Source organism: Diadema antillarum, unplaced genomic scaffold (genome assembly GCF_040938485.1).
Source record: "Diadema antillarum isolate AM-2024a unplaced genomic scaffold, OU_Dant_1.0 scf00000077, whole genome shotgun sequence".
NCBI classification, from domain to species: Eukaryota; Metazoa; Echinodermata; class Echinoidea; order Diadematoida; family Diadematidae; genus Diadema; species Diadema antillarum.
In genome coordinates this window covers 374,072-396,202 of record NW_027270966.1, presented here as the reverse complement: position 1 = coordinate 396,202, position 22,131 = coordinate 374,072, and the positions used below count along the sequence as shown (strand labels likewise).

The window sequence follows — 22,131 nt, the reverse complement described above, 5'->3', positions numbered from 1 at the left end:
CAGTTATGGGTAAACAGTTTGTATTTTAGCAGAAGGTTAACACATACATGTGTACCAATCAGTATAATGTAGAATGATAGTTTTGGCATATTTCATGAAATGAATTTTGCATTTTATACAATTGTTAGAAGCCAGAGAACTGATAATTTGTAATGCATACAGAATATTTTCTACACTGTAAGGTACAAAAATTGGAGCCACATAAAATGTATGAATGAAATCCCAATGCTATAGCTATTTGTTTTTTGGTTTTTTTTATTCCTGCAGAGTAACTAGAGTTTACATGAAAAGCTGAAGGTAGCTGCACTAAAATTACTTTGATGAACCCACACAATATTACAAATGCTACAAATATTACACATGCTGTATTGACAAAGGATATCAGTTCCCACACACACTTGTGTAGATATGTATGCAAGGCACATTTCAATGACAGGGTAGTGAAACTAAAAGATCATCTTAGGAATCTAAAGTACTGTGTGATATCACTCCACATCTATCAATGAATTTGGAGGTGGCTTTATTATTTTTCTTCCAAGAAAAGGTACCTGCCACATCTCATATCTCATCTGTCTCGTGTTGTCTACCACGTACATGTACAAAAGCCTTCTATCACAATGTGCTGGACAGAAATCCTTCTTTTTTTCTCCTTATGTATCACTGATTGATTTGCAAGGTAAACTCTGCAGCATGTTATAAACTGGAATGACAAAATTCTGTCCAAATATAAAGGGTGATGTTCATATTCTAGCAGTTTAAAGCACGGCAGATTCACTTTCAGTTATGATTTGTGATTGAAAAGAAAAAAATAATGCATTGTTGTAACTACGAGAAGACCTCTGCAATTTCCCCATGTTGCTAAAAAGGATGTTATGCGATGGAGAGTTTATGAATGATGTGAAAGTAGAAATCTTCCGGTCACATTTTCGTACACTGTACAATGCTCAAACAAACTTTTCTGGAAACTTTCCTGCTGTAAGAATTGTCGTCAAAACTTCCCCTACAGGATGTTTAGAGAGTGAACACATAGTTTTGTTACATTGGATTGCTGATTTCTGTTTGTTTGTGTGTTTGTCATTGTTATTTGTTGTTACTGTTGTTGGTTTTTTTTTTAGGGGGCAGGGGAGATGAAGTGTCTCTCCTTCAAAGCACATGTGCCAGTATGAAAAAAACAAAAACAAAAAAAAACTGCAGAAGCAAACTTGGGAGTGGGGTATTGCCCATACCAAGACATTCTAGTAATTGCTTTATTTTACTTTGGTGTTTTGTTTTGTTTTTTGTTGTTGTTGATATCTCTGCCATTTCAAAACTGATTTTCACCAAATAAACTTTGAGTTCCTCTAGAATTGTATGCTCTATAACGTTATTATAAAGTGGTTTGTAAGTACAGCGTATGTATCTTGCGAAAGGTTTTAAGCTGAATCCTCACCTCAACCAATACTATACCATCCCTCTGAGAATCACAGTCTCAAATTGCATCTAAGATAGGTAATTTTGTGACAACACTCGGCTGTAGTGAGCAAAAATATTTGCCCACAAAACAAAGAGCATGGCAATGCTCTATCAGTATGATAAGCAAAATATCTTTCTGTGCAAACATTTCAAGGAACACTGCAGTGCTCCCATTGTTCTACACACAAGGAATACTGTAGTTGCACCTTGCATTCTTTGCTTCTCTGTTCAAGCTACTGCATTGTGTTGAGAGAGTTCTGTGCTCTGGTAGAATCACATACTAGAATACAAATACACAGTTCTTCTATGACACCACTTTCTTCTCTCTCTAATTCTAAAGACATAATGTGCATGTCAGAATGTTGCTTATCTTATGCTATACAGCAGCTTGCTAAACCTTTTTAAACCTTTTTAAAGCACACAGCATTGTGGTTCGGTACATGTTATGATGGAGAGAGAAGGCATCAAGAAGTGCCTCTTTTATCACTAAAAATATGGCTATATGATATGAATCAAAACAGAAACACAGGCTATAACACATCCCCAGCTATTGTATGGGAAGTACAGCAGAGTGATGCAGCAATAACACATGATTTATGTATTATATTATACAGTGCATATCAAAAAAAGGTAATCCAACTTTGGAGGGCTACTAACTCATAATTGTCAGCTATGGAGAGTGCAATGTTAGTTGTGAGGAAAGGGGAACTCTTCCTCTTTCCACAGGTACCTAATGATGTTGACAAATGTCATGCTTGAGTGAACTCCTGAACTTTAAAAACATCAATGACAAATTGCACTTTTTCCAAGTTTGCATGTTATTGTGAAGGAACAATGCATTCTCACTGCATGGATGAGATCTGTCAATGAAAGTTTCAAAATAGGCCAGCCTGTACGAATGCAAGTTTGTGTTTAGGGTTTGTGTTTAACCCGTTGATGACAGTTTGATTTTGCTACAACACGCATTTCCCATAGACGCTTGCCTGAGTATACTCGGGACTCGTCCTCAACGGGTTAAGATTTCCCCTAACATTTTATGGTCCCCTTTCCTCACAATTAACATGGCCACCTGTCCGATAATTCGGTCACTCCCACAGAGGACAACCCACACACTCCATTTTCCTCTGTTCATGTTCAACACATAGCTCGCGACAAACCATGTCGTAAACATGAAGAGAGAAAATGGATAATGGTTTAGCCTTTGCGGGAAGGACCAAGTTATCGATGACGTGGCAATGTTGAAGGTTACATGTATGAACCTTAAATGGTTACAAGAAACCCTAAACACTAACCTGCAGTCATGCACGCTGGCTGATGATTCAACCAACTTCATTGACAGATCTCATCCATGCAGTGAGACATGCACTGTTCCTTCACAATAACACGCAATCTTGGAAAATGTGCAATTTGTCATTGTTGTCTCTAAAGTTCATGTGCTCAGTCATGCATAACGTTTGTCAACATAATTAGGTATCAATGGAAAGAGGAAGAGTTCCCCTTTCCTCACAACTAACATTTCGCTCCCCATAGCCGACAATTACAAAATAGTAGCCCTCCAAAGTTGGATTACCTTTTTTTGGATACGCACTGTACAGATGATGTAGTGTATGTAATCCCATATGTGCATTGTACTTGGATATTAGTTGTAGTGAGGAAAATCTTCTCATCACAACCACTCTCTTTATAGCAAGTTCCATCTACACTGTACAACGCAACATCTACAATTACTGTATAAGAGCCTCTGTTATTTTCGCGAACGACGAGGTCACAAACATTTTCGCGAAATGTTGTTTTCACGAATTGACACCGACGATATCATAAACATGCACTATTAACCTAGTGCATGGCTACATTTTCGCGTGTTGATAAATTCACGATCCAACTGCAATTTGCGAAATTCGCAAAAATTAAACCCTCGCGAAAATAACAGCTTATACAGTATTGATTTCATCCCAACTGCTTTGTCTCCTTCCCGAAAGTATTTACCTGCCGTGGTTGTTCGAGAATCTTGAGATGCTGTTTTGTTTCTTGATCCTGGAGACCTTGCGATACAGTGAGCTGCATAAGTTCCGGGCTATCATATTCTTCAGGCATGGATATCCCACCATTCTGCAGCAAATTGTACATGTCACTGGGAATTTCCACTGACTGGACCGAGTCTGATGACTTCTCTTCCATCTTGCAATGCTTCCAAGGTCCAAATATGATTCAGTACACCTGCTGCCCAGGTTACACAGCACTTGATGTTTGACTCTAGAAAGAGTCGATGCTGTCTATAAGGAGAAAAAGAGAGACCATTGGTTTGACATGTTGATTGTGATTACTTTGAACATAGTATTGTAACCTTCACTGATTTTGGGCACAACTTTCAAGGGTCAGTTCTAAGCACAATACACAGCCTCCATCTATTATACAAACATTAAAGGAGGATATGCATTCTGAGTACATCACATCTAAAGCTTTAAAATTGTTTGGAATATAAAAACCTAGAGCACAGTGAAATTGAGTCAATACTTACAAAGAAACATATCAGTATCATACCTCACAATCGAACTAATTCCACAATGACATCACCTTTATCTAATTTAGTGACTGTGACCAATCGCACCGATTGCAGAAAACATGTAATGAGCCATATCCACTTATTTCCTTTTCTATTGTGATTTTGGAATGAAACTTTCACAGCCTTTTGACATGTCTCTTTCCATGAAATTATCTCAACACAACATAGTGGAGTTCCCCTTTAATTTCCTCAGTTGATAATGACTAATGTTAAGTGTAGTCCAGCCAGATAACCCACCTACATGTACATTGTAACTAATTTCATAAGGAAAGTTTGACATTAATAAAGTGTCATGTCCAAAACTGAGAACCCGCTGACACGAAGAAACTTGTAAATGAGTCTAAAAGTATCCACAACCCTCCAAAACTTTCCAGTTAAAGATTTTTGTCTTTGGAATTTAGCTCATTAAATGTGATCAAGTTTTGAAAAACAAGGCGAAGCTGGCATCCGAGAACATCAAGAGAACCCTTTTAAGCTCAGGCCCTTTATTGACAGGTTCTTCTAGACCTTGTAGTACGTACAATGTGCATGTTCATGAAATACATGTATGTTCAGGCACTTATTATAGAAATTTTATGTATTTCTACAATATAGGGATATTTTTCCCCACAGGACATTGCAACATGCCTACAGTAAGTTAAAGTTGGTCTCACGTTTCAGACCAACCTGTGAGTGTGAAGCAAGGTCAAGGTACACAAAATCTGACAAACGTCCTTCCCTAGATTAATGTATTGCAATGCCTGGAGGGTTGTGAAATCTGGCATCACAAACCCCTCTGTATTTTGTAGTCAAAGAACAAGACTTGTTGGCATATTCAAATCCCTTGAAGAAACATACTGAAGCTTTTGGACTATTTAAGCTAAGGACCCTTGTGCTCTATGATAGGCATCATAGATCTAAATTTGGCACTTGCACTTTAATAAGTATAAGTGCAAAAAATATCCACCCTGGTATTACCTTGTCAGTCCTTGTTCCACATGCAATACCTCTCTGACTCAATAATGCTTGCCCATAAACTGCAACTTCAGGTCTGACTGAGGATTGGAGCATATTTAAATAACGGTAACACTACTACTACCCTGGTACCGTAAAAGTGGAAATTTTGGCAGTGTTGCTGTTGATGTTGCAATTTTCGCGCATTTCGCCCAACGAGAAACTAATGTGTAACAGTTGTTAGCACGAAAATAAAAGCACGCAAATATTTTTGCTTGCCATATATGTTCCAGTAGTTGATGTCTTGATTATGCGGAAATAAAAACACGCTAAATTCCATGGCCGAGCACGAAAAATTAATCGCACAAAAATATCCACTTTTACAGTAACTAGTTAGAAACCCATACGCCATAGTAAGAATAAGAATAAGATAGTGTGACTCTTATCTCGAGCAATACAATTAATAATAGTCTAGATCATCTGATCTGGTCAGGTGTCTGAAGGTTAGAATGTCCTCGTTTTTGTGGCTAGACGCTCGTTTAGAATGCAACAGTAAATAAATGCTTGTTGTTGAAGGCATGCTTTTTTAGCATCGAACCACTGTCTGTCCATGACCATTCATGTGGTCCACATGCCCAGGTAACACTGTGTAAATTTTAGTCTGTACTGTACTCAGCTCTCACACGTTGCGTTGCACGCTCTCTGTCAACTATTGCAAAGTTCAATTGATATAAACACGTAGAATACGGAAAACCACTGCCGCAACAGATACATCTACACTACAGAATCTAATTATAATAACTGGTTGGAATTTTCGACGGAAAGCTCCAGATAGAGCTAAACGCTGCTGGCTGGAACAGCAACGAATGGCAATACAACAGGAAATATCTCACCTCACCAACACCACACGAGCAAGTCCTCTGCGATTGGGCCGAACGAAAATCTAAAAAATTGTCGTACACTTTGTGTATCACACACGAAGATTGCTTGGGTAGAAAAGATCAACGACCAGCCAGTTATCAATTTATCTATCAAGTTCCAAGCACGATGCATGTAGCGATGTCTAAAACTGATGATTGTGACGCCTGTGGCTATATTATGTCGGGGAAAATTCCCTTCTTTGAAGCTCAGTTTGAGGATCTAGTTAGCAAGAATCTATATATAGCCCTGAAAATTACGACATGCGACGCGTACTCACTCATCCAGTAATTTCGGGACTTTTTACATGTGCTGAAATTAACATACAAATATTGATAGGGTAGCGCTCAATACCAAAAGACGAAAGGAAAATCAGGCGGGGGAAAAAAACACTGAAAGAAGAAAAGGCGTGTTAAATACAAAAAATGTCGACATCGCAATCGTACAATCGATCTACGTGAAGATGGAGGTGTGTCATTTTTAAGTGAATTCAAGGTATAGATTCAAGGCAAGGTAATTATAGCTGTCAATCGCATGAGGCACGGAACGTATGTGTATGTTTTTACTAGTACACTCCATGTATCAACGAAAATGAGAAAATCCTCCTCCTGGTATAGATAGACGGGTAAAACAATCTTATTTTCCAATGTTTATGGGAGACACAAAGTTTATGTGTATTTTTTAATTTTTTAAATGCTAGAAATTTTAGGGAAAATAGTTGAATAGCTATGTGCATGTGCCCGGCGTGAACAACATAGTAATGTATGCAAATGATAGCTATTCATATAATCTCTCCCTCCCCCCCCCCCCCCCATTTTCTCTATTTCTCTCTCCGTGTACACACAGCATATGTTAAGTTTATAAACTCCTTCATTTGCCTACAAAAAGTGTCGTGTTATGCCGTGGTTGGGAAAGCGCGCGGAGACCAGCCAGGAGTTTCGCTCCATCCCTTACAATATTGTGCGATTTATTCAGTCCAAAAGACTACTAGACTTATTTGAGTATTTGATAGCATTCCTCCCAAAATACATGCACGTAAGAGCTACACAGACGTATTTTACTACCAAAAAAATATCAAATGACTCTTTTTTCTAATGTAAATTTATAAATAGTGGTAAAATGTGGGAATATTGGGTTATTTATTCACATAATTGTATACAATGACTGGAAAAGTAAGGCTAACTCATTATGTACTTCCCCTATTTCACGGGAGGGGCTATTGTGGGGAAATCCCTTCTCACAAATTTTTGTTCGCGGTCTGAGTCGTGTCAGTCAACTGATTCTCATTTACGTTGTGGTATAAGGGCCTTCACTCGTCACAACTACTCCAACAAGACTTAGGAGTAATTTTATATTACTCCTTGCACTATACACTGCTATATGCTTTCAGTCACGGCCCTCCAGAGCAAAATTAAAATATTACACTGATACCCTCCACGTTACCACAAAAGGAATGTCTCCATGTAAGGAGAGAGTGCAGTATGGGTTGTACAGTCTTGTGTACTATAAATCTATTTTGAATCTTTTATTCAGTTCCATGCTATGATCCCAAAATATACAAATAACTGGCTCTATTGAGTGTGATTACGTTGAAAATGGAGACTAAACGTGATACTATCGGGTTGCTATGTGGAGAGTTCGGAGGGTTAGGTAGGAATCCTATCCTCCTCCTCCCCCCCCCCCCCCCCCCAAAAAAAAGGATCAACTGGAGAACACGGAATATTACTAAAAGAGCACGCCACGGGGGTCCGACAGTAGCGTGCGAACTCGTTGTTGTTGTTGTTGTTCTTCTTCTTCTTCTTCTTCTTCTTCTTCTTCTTCTTCTTCTTCTTCTTCTTCTTCTTCTTCTTCTTCTTCTTCTTCTTGGGGTCGATATGATTTACCAGCTGCAATGCGCGCTTCTTCCTGAAAGTCATCTAGGTTTATTATCAAAACACATAAATTTGATGTGTAGCCCGGAACTTCCCTTCCTTCCCCTGGGGGAGGAGAGCCAAACGTGGGGGGGGGGGGATGGAAAGGAAATTTAAAGGGGGAGAAGCCAATGAGAAAAAAAAAACTGGAGAGAGGAGAGGGAAGAGGAGACGAGACTAGAGGGGAGGAGAAGTGTGAAGAGGGGAGGGGAGGCAGGAGGGCAGAGGAGAGGGGAGAGGAAGAAAGAGAGAGAGCTGGGGGTAGAGTTTCGGGAAATACGACCTGGCGCGTCTCACTCCTGCTGAATCTGGTCTAAAACACACAAGGCCACACACATTCAATATTGTTCACGGTTCAGATTCAAAATTGATTTGTCTTGATATAACTATAATTTTGAGGAACAAACAGTGGCGAATGAGGGGGGGGGGGAGGGCGCGCGCTAGCACCCCCTTTATTTTCTGTTAAAATAAAAGAAATAAACAGAAAAATGAAAGAGGCGTGGCGCCCTCTCCCCTTATCTTTTTTATTTTGAGCCCCAACCCCCTTTCCGGAATTTCTGGATCCGCCCCTGACAAAGTTCAGTCTTCGATAGACTGAAAAGTCAGAGACGGCCTCTTGTGGGCATTTACCTTTCTTCTTCTTCTTCTTCTTCTTCTTTTTCTTCTTCTTCTTCTTCTTCTTCTTCTTCTTCTTCTTCTTCTTCTTCCATTTAAGTACAGGCTTCATGCTTAAAGACAAACGCACTGTTTTTGTGTGCGTGTATAGTGACCACTTCACCGGGTTAGCACCCTGCTCTTTGCGATGAATGAACGATCTTTTACCCACATGACGCAAGGAACTCCATATTTTGTATATCGACGGACACAGTGATTTTGCCTCTTACAAGAAGGGGACGGTATGATTCACACACAATGACATGCACTATTATTGCACTCATGATACCACCTGGCAAGTCTATGGATGTACACTATATGCATAATATTATAAGTGAGATAGGTGTGGTCTAGGTCAATTACTCCATGGGCAATTATCCCTTCCCCTGACCCTAACCCTAATCCTGAACCTAATCCTAACCCTAACAAAAACTCAATACCCTATAACCTAACCCTAACCCTAATCTTTATACTCTAACCTTATCATACTAGCCAGTATTTAGCGGGGCGGGGGGGAGGGGGGGGGGGGATTGTCCTGATATGGATGGGCGAGATGCCAATACAAAACGAATCGGAATGCGAACAAAATAAACATTGATCGAATTAGATGCCAATGGGAATAAAATTATTGCCATTGATGATTGGAGGTTGGAGTGATAAAAACGAAAATGTGGAAAGGCGCACTGCAGCCAGTCTGAACAACCTGGAATATTATAGTCTGATCTAACTCCCTTTCCATAGGCAATTTCTAGTTTTTACTGTCGTTCCTAATAGATCCCCGACAAACATAGCATAAAAAACACAAAACCGGTTAGTCCCTTTGTAGGGCCAAGTTGGTCACAGAAGTATAGTGCTTTGGCAGGGACACAACGGCCACTCATGTATAGGCCTACATACAGTTATAATCATGATCAAGACAAGACTCGGGAAATGCCTGTGAAATGTTGATCTCTGGACCGCACGTTCACAATGTAATATTGTATACACTGTACCAAGTGCCAGAGTCATGTGACCCCCCCCCCCCTTTAAAGAATGTCGTAGAGGGCGCTATCTTTTAGACCCTTTCTGGCCCATTGTTACTGAATGCTATTACTAGTAGTTTTTACACTGTACTCGTGAGTGATTAGATGCGAATGATGATTATACTTTCTTTTGGGATAAAAAGGGCTAGGCGTAGGCCAAATGGATGAGTTGATAACTTGGTGATCAAATGAAAAAAAAAAACATTGCTCTGAACGACCATGCAAGTAAGTGTTAGGCAGTTGTTTGTGATGAAGAATGTCATTACATATTAAGAGTAACAATAGGATTGGATTTAAAAAACGGGGGTAACATTTTAAGAGCTAAACACTGGAGATACAAATTACGGGTTTTCTTTTTTAAGGTGTTTTATTTCCTTCCTATTTACATATTCAAAATACACAAAATGATAATGCATTGACGAAAAAGAAAATACGGCCTACATTATACAACACAGGATCACCGATGCGGAGTACATAACACCAATTTATCGAAAACAGTCCCTCATTTTTTAACTCAATTCAATATTTTCCCTAAATCTTCAAAAACAAAGCTTCACAATATGCCGACATAAATCGAATCACTCTGTACATTTGTCCATATCAAAATGCTGTGAAATCATTTTCGTATTCCTGCTGTTTGAATGTACGCCATCTACGTCAAAGTTTGACATTTTATTATATATCGTCTCATCATTTTATACCTTCTTTATACATTCTATACGGATAATACAAATTATTTCCTTTTAAAGGGATCGTATAGTTTTGATTGAGACTTAATTTCAGGTTTCTAACATATTTTGGTGAGATAATGAGAAACCTCTTGTGATATATGAAAGAGCATGTAATTCTATGAGGAATTCAACGTTTATTTGATGAAAATTGGTTTTTGGTAATGGCTGAGATATCCAAAAATGAGCAATTCTAATAAAGTGTTGGACCTACACTTTATTACGATCGCTTTGTTTTACTTTGTTTTTAGATGTTTCAGTCATTCCAAACCCGATTTTCATCAAAAAATAAACTTTGAATTCCTCTTAAAATGGTATGCTCTGTACTATAGTGTTTTCTTGGTATCTCGCAAAAATTTAAAAGCCCAATTTTCATCTCCGCCAATATTGTATCATCCCTTTAAGAATCATGTCCGGCGATACTTTGTGCTATGCACGCTGTTACGGATACGCACAAAATAAATACAAATTGAATACAAAAATCATTTGTTGAATAGTTCCAATTATATAGCTTCAGTATATGTTTGTTTGCATAAATCAGCTGATAAGACAACTTTGTTTCGAAGTTTGCCATAAAGATATATATTTCAGCTGATTGACAAATTGCCCTACATCGACGTAAATAAGCTCTGCATTGATCATAGTAGCCATGATAACAACTCATGGGCGTACATACTCAAGCAGAATTCGAACCTACGACCTCCTGATCTCCGGACAGGCATGATCTCCACTACGGACCACCGAACTTCTGCCCGACAGCAAGCGTTGGTTCTAATCCTTATAGCATGCAACGGGTACTGCGTAATCATTCAAATTTATGAAATTTATAAATTTGAACATGTTGAAGATATAGCATTTATTTGCATCTCTGTTAGCAATTACCTGTGCCTTTATTACGTGTTACTAGTATTATGTTCATTACATTGTTATACCGATCTCGTGACATTATTTGTATACCCAAATATATCATTATATCCTCAATTTGTTGGAGATGAAATAAAACGATTCGAACTTTAAACTGATAAGGCTACATACGGTTATTTTCTTGTCACGACAGGTGGTCAACAGGCCACTACTTCTAATATCAATTGACCGGTTTACTTATTCGAATTTATGGATGTTCCTTCCATCCTTATGCCCCAGTCACATATAAACACGGATGGTCAAGGATCTACACGGTGATCCGGGGAGATCCGGGGACGTCCGGGGAGATCCGGGGACATCCGGGATTTTGGTATGATTGTACACACGGTATCAACACGGCAGCTACACGGATAAGGCCGGAAGAGCGCGGCGTCTACACGGACAAACACGGCATCTACACGGATCAACACGGCAGCTACACGGCAGCCACACGGACCACCCCGGATTGCTCTGCCAACACGGCAATCCCCGGATGACGCCGGATGTTTTTGACCGCCAAAAGTTGCCGTGTTGGCCTCCCGGCGTCAACACGGATTTCTCCCCGGATCAGATCCGGGGTGGTCCGGGATGATCCGGGATGTCTATGTGACTGGGGCATAAAGTAGTAACGAGCTATTCTAATAACCCGTAGGGCCTACTTTCAAAAGTCAAAACACTATTTAATGCTAGAATCCACTTTGCATAATAGTTGTTGTTACGTCGTGCAAACCTCGGGCAAGCTTTCAGATTGTCTTGAAGAACCATCGTCAGAAAGGCATGCAAAATATTTGAATATGTTAGTCAACCTGTTTATCATAAATTTTCAACCATTTTTAATCGATTGTGGTCTACATCCCTGCTAAGCAGTTGTGATGAAATTCCTGTTTGACACATTTCTCATCAATAGGCGTTTTCACATCAGCCCGATAACAATCCAAGCTCGAGATATTTTTTTATTTCCCAAGTCAGAAAATAGCGCGCATTTTCGAAATCTCGGGCTGATGTGAAAACGTAGGCCTAATGACTTCTCATTAGTAGTCTCCAAGGAAAATTCGGATAGATTGTTATGATCGCAAAGTTCACTGTCCTGCTTTATCAAAAGCTCTGTGTTATAAACATTATAGCACTTTTACCTCACGAAGTACAGTGCCGGAGATTCAGTGGTTTTCTTGTTTGTTTCATTTGCAAAGTGACAAAATTACGGGCATGGACAGTTCATGCACGATTGCATTCACGGTCTGGTGGTCGCATTCCCTGGAAATATATACGGCATCGCAAGCTTTATTAGAGCATGTACTATCTAGATATTCCCCGAAATTCAAGATAGGCTGGTAATGCAGTAGTCATTGTGTTGTATTACGCGTATGTATGCATGCATGATAGTGAAACGGGTGAGAATGGTTTTGCTCATTTTTAGGGGACTGTACTGCCAGACTGTTAACGATATTTCCATGAAATTTCATACAATGACAAACACAACACATCCATATGTTGTAAAATATTCAAAACTAAAAGAAAAAAAAACTAAAATACATCTCATCGAGGAGAAGAAATGATAGATTAGATGACTTCATGTCTACCTCCAGCATAAATTCAAGCACAATTCATGTTGAAGTGAAATATTATCATTACACCTGTTCACAAATCGTCACATTACTAAGTAAAAAAAGAAAATATCTTGCAGGTTTCTCAGGTTTACTTTTCGAAAACTCAAAGGGAGGGAAAATGGAGGAGGAAATTGTGTATGGAGTTTAGTTTAGCGAAACTTAGAATACTGAGATTTAAGGTAGATCGACTTCTTGAGTCGCTTATTTCTTGATTCATTTTATTCTGTTTAGTTTTCATTTTTATTCATTTATTTATCTATCTGAGTGTGTGCGTGTGTGTGTGTGTGTGTGTGTGCAAGCAAGTGCGCTCAGAAACTTCCAATCATTTGGTTTCATCAATATTACGATAATCAAATAAAGTTGTCACAAGAAACTGAAAGCTTTCTATCTAAATAACCTTATGTCATCCATGTTCATTAATTATTTGAATGATCGATACTGCATGCGTTTCAAAGTTTTAACAGCATTATCGAGAGTATTACTTTATATCAATCTTCAACAATAATTATGCAATTTCATTTCTTAATGAACCCGTGATGTGCGGTTGTTGAGCAGTTGAATTAGCTTAAAGGGATAATATAGAGTGTTGGTAGAGATGAGGATTGGGCTTTTAACTTTTTGCTATATACCAAGAAACCACTTATGAAATAGCACAGAGCGTACCAGTCTAAGAGGAATTCAGAGTTTATTTGATGAAAATTGGTTTTTGGAATGGGCGAGACATCCAAAAACAAAGTAAAACAGAGCGATCGTATACTAAAAGGCGGGTCCCATAAAACTCTTTTAGGATTGTTCTGTTTTGGATATCTCAGCCATTTCAAAACCAATTTTCATCAAAGGAACGTTGAATTCTTTTTGGAATTACATGCACTTTCATATTTCATAAGAGGTTTGTCATTTAAAAAAAAAAAATCTCACCAAAAATGTTAGAAATCTGAAGTTTGGTCTGAACCAAAATTATACGATCCCTTTAAGACAGAAGTAATTCACCAGCGATCTTTCTTATTTTATTGTAACTTTGTGTGCGCACTTGTGCTCTGACCGCTTGATACAGGTAATGAACATTGCAGAATCGATATTCTGTTCGCTTTACTTCAATTATTCTTTTATATGATATTGGTTAATCCCCATTGTATAGAGGTACATGATTATGTATTTTTTCAGTGCTGAAATTCTTTTAAAGCTGTTTTATCAGTTTGATTTGTCTTTTACATGCGTGTTAAGTAAGTGTCGAGCTATTCTATTTCAATCTTGTTTTAGGCTCTCGATTTCTTTTCTCCTCAGCAGTATCTTTATTTTTCGTATCGTCTTATCATAATCTAGTATCTGTGATAGGAATAGATTTAGAAATCATTTTAAGGCGTTTGAGTCAATTCATGCGGTTTTTTTATTCCACACTTATGTACAAGTGTGTAGGGAATATATTTTCTGTCTTCCTTGCGAATTGCATGTGTCTTTGTTTTGAATATGAAACTGAATTGAAAGCTTTTAAATCGTCTTTGACTCCTTTAGAAATGGTCTCTTCTTATGATAAATTTATAAACGCTTCCAACATTAAATGTTGAAATAAAATGATATAAAGAATTATAGTTAGAAAAAATTACTTTCTTGTGTGCGAGATGGAATATACAAAAAACAGCTGTCACTGTCTTCAAACAGCAGGTTGATTGGAGCGCTTCCCCGAAGGATTTCACTATTTGTGATGATGCCAGCAAAAATAACTTCACAGTAAAAATTTTCATGAAATGAGAGCGAAAATGGTTTTAACATAGCCGTGCTACTAGATACATGATATTGGTACCAGTTAGTTTTCTAAAAGTGCATCGAATGGATTAAGGACAATGCCTTCGTGACCCTCAGCACTTGTTCCACCAAAGAAACTGAAAAACACAAGAGTTATGTACACTCACGATGATGATGATAAATGGTATTCCCTCACTATATAGTTTCATGTTATACAATGTGAAAATAATACCTCTATTTTTTTTTTCAAGCAAGTCATGGTCTCTACGACTTTCTGCGTCGTGGGGTTGTGTTTGACATGACTTTATAATATCATTATAACCAATCTGCTGTCGTAAAGCAGAAACAAGAGCAACAATAACAACAACAACAGCATTACTATGAGGACTGAAATGGCATTTTGTGAAGATACATGGAGTCCGCTTTAGAATACACTGAGACTTCTCTGGGTTCTTCCTCATTGGATCGTTCTTCACTTTCAATGTGACATAACAAAATTAGCGCAACCGCCATGTTATCTTACAAGTCCTATGAAACTCATGAGTGATTAACTCCAGAGACGATGAGCTTAACTACTAAGTAATCAATGTTATCAAAGGAAAGAGATTTTTAAATTGCTTTATGCCAGATATCATTAAGAAAATAAGGTGAATGAACATGCCACAGTTCAACTGAATGAACAATGCAGAGTAAGAAGAAAATGCCAGTTCCGTCTTTCATTGAATCCATACACCGTCCCATATAATCTTGACCCGTGTGTTAGTGACACAAAGTGACGGTGTAGTGCACTTTTCATCTCATACGTTATATCTGGTGCCCACTCCTTCTGACCACACCCTAAGGCCACGATCATAAATGCATATATACGTATGAATGCGGGTGTTTACATGTACAATGTACATGCAATAATTTTCGGATTACGAGAAATTAAATTATTCTAACCGCTTAATAAAAAGTTTACCGCGAAATGGTTCTTGACTTGAGTGTGTGGTTGTTATTTTGTTGAGACCTAAAACTGTCATATGTCTTTTTAAACGTGACACCGGTTTTCCTCTTTGTCTTCTGTTAATATGCTTTATGGAAAGGTACGGATAAACATGTATATCATCCAGGGTCGGTTGATTATGGTAGTATCATGTCACGACATAATGCTTATTTGTTTCCAGAGAACGCCACACAATGCTTCTTATGGCGCATGTCTCTTGCATTTTTTTTCTTCACTTGATACTTCAAGTCTTGTTTTTGCGTGTCGTGTTCTATGTCGTGTTCTTTCGCCCCCTTTTTTCCATGGTAGAGATATCTCTATGAAAGTATATGCAATTCAAATGAATGGTGGTTTATGCTGTTATGAGTATGTTTATACTGGATTATACATTTTATTCCAGGTCTATTTAAACATGCATGCTTTTAATGCAGTAATAGATTCGAGTCAAATCTCTAGTTGATCGATATCAATTTGCTGATATTATAAACTTATTCAAACTGATGGATTACACATTTTATTCAAATTATGCATTTATACTTATATATCTTAATGCGGCTATATGAAACGAGTCAAATCTTCAAATTGATAGAGATAGCACACAGATAAGATAAAAAAGAAAGCGAAAAATTCATTTGCTTAAAATGTTAGGTTGACATGCACCAAAAAGTGATGAGTTCTTTATTTAACCCTCTATGTATTTACACCACGTTCATTTCTTGTCTATAGATCTGTGTGTGGCGCCGTTTGTGCACATTATTTTGACTCATTGACACATGAAGTGTTAAGACCAATTACAGACCCTTTCGTAATATCTAAGAAAAGCTCTCGATAACAAAAAGGTGTCCAGTGCGCAGGTGAAAATACGACTGACTCTTGAAATTACATGTAATATTGTCAACTTCTTATACGTATTATTTGCCTTTGATGTCATTCCACATGCCCCATTGTTGTTTCCTTACTGTTTTAAACATGTCAAAAAAGCTTTATAAATAATTCTCCTTTTGCCTCTTCGGCACTCTCTCGGCAAGATTAGTGAGACGCATCTTGAACTATAGGCCTACGTTAGACCAAAAAGTTTCTAGACTGACAGTAATTTGATGAAAGCTTCAGATAAGTGAAAATGTGAGTGGACAAATTTGAAACGAAATACGGAAACTTAGATTTTGGCATGCTGTCAAAGATGGTACCCGCACTAGCTATTAATGTACAAGATGTCCTTTACGAATTGTAGTTCTCGTTTCAAAGTTCATTCCATAGCATGACCTAAATCAGTTTAATTGTTTTACATGACGGGAACTTAAATCTATTTATGCATGATAGCACATTATGAGTAAAATGAAATGTTGCCTCCTTTTCTTTTAAACTCTTATTACTCTGTTTTTTTTTTGTTGCCTTGATTTTGATACAAAGTCCATTCTATGATGTTCTTTTCTTCGAATAACTTCATAATGTATATCATTCTACTTGAAACTCATCTCTATAGTTGTAATGAAGACCACACAAAGAAAGTCATATTGATAGGGCCATTAAAAGAAACCTCCGGAAGATTTTCAGACTTTTACATTTGAACAAGTATAAATTAGTTATACTGAGTACAGAGTTTCAGAATTATAGTGATTGGGATGGATGAGGAATAAGAATGTTTTCAAAAATTATGATAAATTGCAATGAGCAAGGAGGATGACATGGCAGCCTCGCCATAAAAATGCATAAGTTGGGGCTCAATTTAAGGAAGCAGCACAAAAGAAGAAGGCATGCATATAGATTCTACACAGGTGAATTTGTTAAGCAAGCGGTATTGTACTGGAATTATTATTACACTGCTACATTTCTGAAATATGTACGCCTCCTATGTCATCAACACTGTTCAGTGTAATTTGCTAGGATTTTTCAGAGTATTGGTTTCTCTGCCCAAGGACCACAATGAATTCGACAAATCTACACATGAACCTGTCGATTTATGTACTACGTACATGATGTGAAATTATGAAAATCGTCTGGAATGCCCCTTTAAAAGAGCATAATACATAAGATATGAACAGGGGCTTTTCGTGATAATGCCATTGATAATGGTGATGATAATTGCACAGGTTTCTCTAGAACGAGGAAGAGGCAATAACAACGTCAAGAACAACATTGATACAAATAGCAACACTACCAATACATGTATGATTAAACATTCGCCTCCTAGACATAAACAGATTTTGCAATCACCAAATGTTTTCTGTAGCAAGGAACAAAAGTTGATATGCACGAACACACAGTCTTAAAAACAATGCACAAACACACAGTCCTATAAAGTGAATGAGGCCATAAATACTCATATTAACATTAGCATTTTAGTCATCGCAAGGATTAAGCCAAATATCTCTCCTTGACTTTTTCTTCGTCGTATTTGATTTCTGTAATTCGAGCCAAACCTTTATTTCAGTATCAGTAATAAAGCGTATCCTGTGATTAAAAAGCGCATCTTTGCCAGGTTAATGAGCGGAAACATATTGGGACTGAATTTTATATTCCTCACGAGATGTATTGTAACGACCGATATTCTACTGACCTCAAGTCTGATGCTTCGGATTAAGAAAGAAATACGCACATAAAAATGATTATACATACTTCAATTTTAGAATATGACTGTCCTCACATGATACAATACCGATTCCTGAAGAAAGTGGTTTGAATGTATGTTGTCTCTGCGTGATCAGAAATAGCACATATTGGTGCAGATGACAGGGCGGTTTGATGAAAAGGAAAAACCCGTCTTGATGTTATGTGCCTTGTATGAAAACAAACAAATCGAAAAAGCAGATCAGCGAAAATCTTGGGGAAATATCGGGCACACACCAACAAAACAAAGTTATGAACTCATTAAATATGCAGAGGAAGACAACGTGGGGACTCTGTCTGACCTAGGTGTGAGCACCTCTCCATTTGCTTATATTCATGTACAAATAAAAATCACAGAGTTTCATTTTTCTCAATATTTTGGGCACAGACAGAACTTATCAGTTGAGGAGGACATCCAAAATAGAAACGTATTATTCATTACCACATTAAATACCAACAATAACGGAGCTGAAGAAAATTTTCTTTCTTGAGAAAAATGGAAATTTGCGACTTTTTTTTATGTTGAGCTGCTCACCATCTGCCACACAGAGTTGCCATTTTGTCTTGATCTTTAAGCTTTAAAAGTTCATATTTTTTGTATGTATGTTTTTCCCAAAATTTGGATCTTCTTTTCTGATTTTGTGGTTTTCATACCAAGCAACATGATTATTAGGATGGAATCCCCTTTTAAGGGGGAGGTCAATGTCAATAGGCCAGTAGGCTCCACACTACTTTCCCCCAAATCTCAATGCATATATAAACGGGAGGGGGGGGGGGGGGGGTAAGATGCGAAAATGGCCCAACTTTTCCACCTCCCAGACATAAACAAGCAACAGTAGGTCCCCCCCCCTCATAGCGTACATTTCTGCACCTGTTTGAGTCTTCTTCTTCGAAACGAAATGCCCCCATCAAATACCCATATTCTTGTCTATGATGTGCCGCTTGTCGAAAATATGGCAGGGGAGGAAGAGAAGTTGCCAATGATAATTTCTGAGCTCTAACATAGCCCTTGTCGTCTTTTGAGCACAAAGTTTTACAGCAAGGTGTAATGAAAACCACATTACAATTATTTTCACAGGTTTTTTTTTTTTAACCGATTTAAAAGTACTGAAGAAAAATCAATGTTTGCGAGCGGGTGTTTACAGGGCTAGGTAAATAAAATCGCTTTGGCGAGGACAAAAATGGTCTTGTCAGTTCTTTATTTTGAGGAAGATATAGGGAGTTGTTCAAGACAACGATCAGAAATCCCAAAACTTCAAATTATTCGCTGAACAAGATGAATCTTAAATGTCATCCCATCCCATCATGTTCATACAGATGCAGACAAAAACATAACAGAAATGTGGACTGATACAGTACCCCTAGAATTGCAATTATTCATACAGAATGTAAAATAGATAACTGGAATCATTTAATGATTAACAGCGGAATTTTTAGATATTAGTTAAGATTTGTTTCATACAATTTCAATTTCCATATAATATGCTCTTATGCGTTGCACGCGAAGTTTTTTTTTATTATATACTTGTCTTTTATCTCTGGCACAATCCTTTCGACAGTCTCGGAGTTTCGTGTTACATTGTTTGATACTGATGCTATAAAAAAAGGAAAATGATGCATAATATAGGTACATTAATGTATATGGGGCGACATGACATTGTGACGTGGCTTTGTAGTTGTCAGTCTGGATAGGTTATGTCTAGTTCGACATAGCTCAGTATCATGCACCAGGCAAGTGCAAATATACATAATAGAAAATATAGAGAGAAAAGTGAGGGGGGGGGGAGGGGAGTAAGATCCTGCCAATATGACAAACAAAAAATTTCTCGATATTTCTCTTTTTGTTTGTTTTGTGGTGTTGTTTGACATTTCTGTACTTAACTTGATTTGTCTCTATATAGCTTCTGCTGTTACTGAACTTTATGCGTACAATGTTGTATGAATTATTGACTGAAAACGCAGAAATATAGTCCTTTCTAAAAATAATGTTGAAACAAACCAATCAGTCAAAGACATACTCTTTCTACCAAACTCATTTCTTTTTACCCCCCCCCCCCTAACCCTCTCCCTCTCTGCCAATCTATCCACCATTATATCTCTCTATGCCATTTCTAACAAAGTTTCTTTTATACAGTAAAGTCACAAGACATGATCCCATTTCCCTTCAATATAGTTTCCCTCACACACTGCCTTATATTATAAAACATGAGCTTCATTTAATTTCGTATAATAAGTAATTCTTAACGTGTATTTTATGTTATGCTGTAATTAAACCTTAACGTAATATTGTAGTCAATATCAAGCGTTATTATGAAAGAGACAAAGAACAAGAAAAGGGACCGGACTGAAAATGACAACAAAAATGATAGCCGTGAACATCTTGAACCTTAATGATACCAGTTTGGCAGAGATTATACCATTAACCTGTCCCATATCACACTCTAAACACGGTAAACATACAAACAAAGAATGCAAAGATAGGAAATAACATGGAGAAAAAATATTTAAAATGATATCCATATGCTTTCATTCTATGGTTCATATTAATACTATAATGTTGATAATTCAATGGCCTAAAAGGAATTATGGAATGTGCACAAATCATAATATGAATAAAACATTTCAGCGTAAAGTATGTAATTATATTTCATGCGTCATAGTATCCACTCAATTATCTGTTAGGTCCCTCTCTTGTTTCAGTCTCGATGTCGTTTTAGTGTATGTTTCCGTGTGTATATGATAATGTTTATGCATATAATATCTATATGCAGAGCTCGACATAAAAACGGAAATCTTGAGTGCTCGGGTCCACTTAGAGTTTCCATCAAGGTTACTTTTTGGTGGCCCTATCTGGTAGCTAAGATTCAAAATAAATGTTTGTGCTTCTTTTTATTTCCGGCCTGTACATCATATTCTTTTCAGTGGCCCGAACAGGCCTCTATGAGAGAGAGAGAAAAAAAAATGTATACAACATAATTATGCATATAATTTGCCTTTGTGTCTATTTTGCATTTGGTAATGTCCAATTCATACCTTATTGAAATTTGGTAATTTTTTTTTTCACTAAACATTAATACAGAATTAGGAAACCTCTAAATACAATTTAGAACAATAGGTCTTATCATTCTGAATTGTGTTTAGAATTGTTCCATTTCTAGAATTGCTACACGCGCTAATCGTATTGTGTTGTATTGTTCTGTATTGTTCTCTGTGACACTCCCTGCTCATAAAACGTTAAACATGCTTTTGCTCACAAAGACGTTTACGAGTGCATAAAACTCGATGTCCCTATTCTCGACTACAAATCCCGAGAACCCATGATCTCGTGATCAAAACCGCTCACGAGTCTTGCAACACTGGTATAAACAATATCAACTTTTGTGAGAGGGTAAAATTGATGTATATGTAAATATATACATCATCACACATACACACACACACACACACACTACACATTTTGTGTTTGTCTTTCTAGTAATTAATGCCGAAAAGATGCAGTCTCGTAGGCCGGTCCCAGAGCAAGCTGAAAAAGTGTTTGTGTGTGTGCGTTTGGGGGGAGGGGGAGGGGGGGGGGGGGGGGGAGCGAACTACACATAAAATAGATTTACTGTTAGCTCCTGGACTAGTGTAGGATATTATTGTACATATATGGACAAAGGTAAAAATGGTATGTTTTTGATTTTCTTTTCTTTTTGCTCCTGTGTCATGGTTTTGTATTGTTTTATATTTTGCCCGCATGTTTCATTGGAGGGGCGTGTAAAGTTACCATGGCGATTATCCGTCGGTTTGTTCTTCTTCGTCTTCTTCTTGAAAGTTAAAGAAAAGTGCGGATTATTTTCAGAGTTTGTGAACGCAATCTTTCTTGATTCGTACACATCATATTTATGCGGGTTATTGGATGGTTGTTATTGCATAGAATATGTAAGGGATACTCCGTATGTCTGTTTATCCAATATATCTGTTTATCCAATGTGTCTGATGTCGTATCACTCAGCACCTAGGCCTACATGTGTATACACACATCACACTTAGAATATTGCGCGGTGCTCATGCAACGGTTATATTACTTCCACCTATCGAATGTACGCGATGAAAATGAATATAAA

The 22,131-nt window shown here is 37.6% G+C and overlaps 1 protein-coding gene across 1 annotated transcript in view; it reads right to left on the bottom strand.

The window, feature by feature from the left end:
* Positions 1–6,080, bottom strand: part of LOC139717592 (nuclear factor NF-kappa-B p105 subunit-like) — a 29,493-nt gene extending 23,413 nt beyond the window's left edge. The window contains exons 1-2 of the mRNA XM_071629102.1: positions 5,842–6,080; positions 3,439–3,725 (exon numbers count right to left, since the gene is read on the bottom strand). Of these exons, the coding sequence (XP_071485203.1) occupies positions 3,439–3,630 (192 nt within the window). The 5' untranslated portion in view covers positions 3,631–3,725; positions 5,842–6,080. The remainder of the gene's footprint in view (positions 1–3,438; positions 3,726–5,841) is intronic.
* Positions 6,081–22,131: the final 16,051 nt, after the last annotated feature.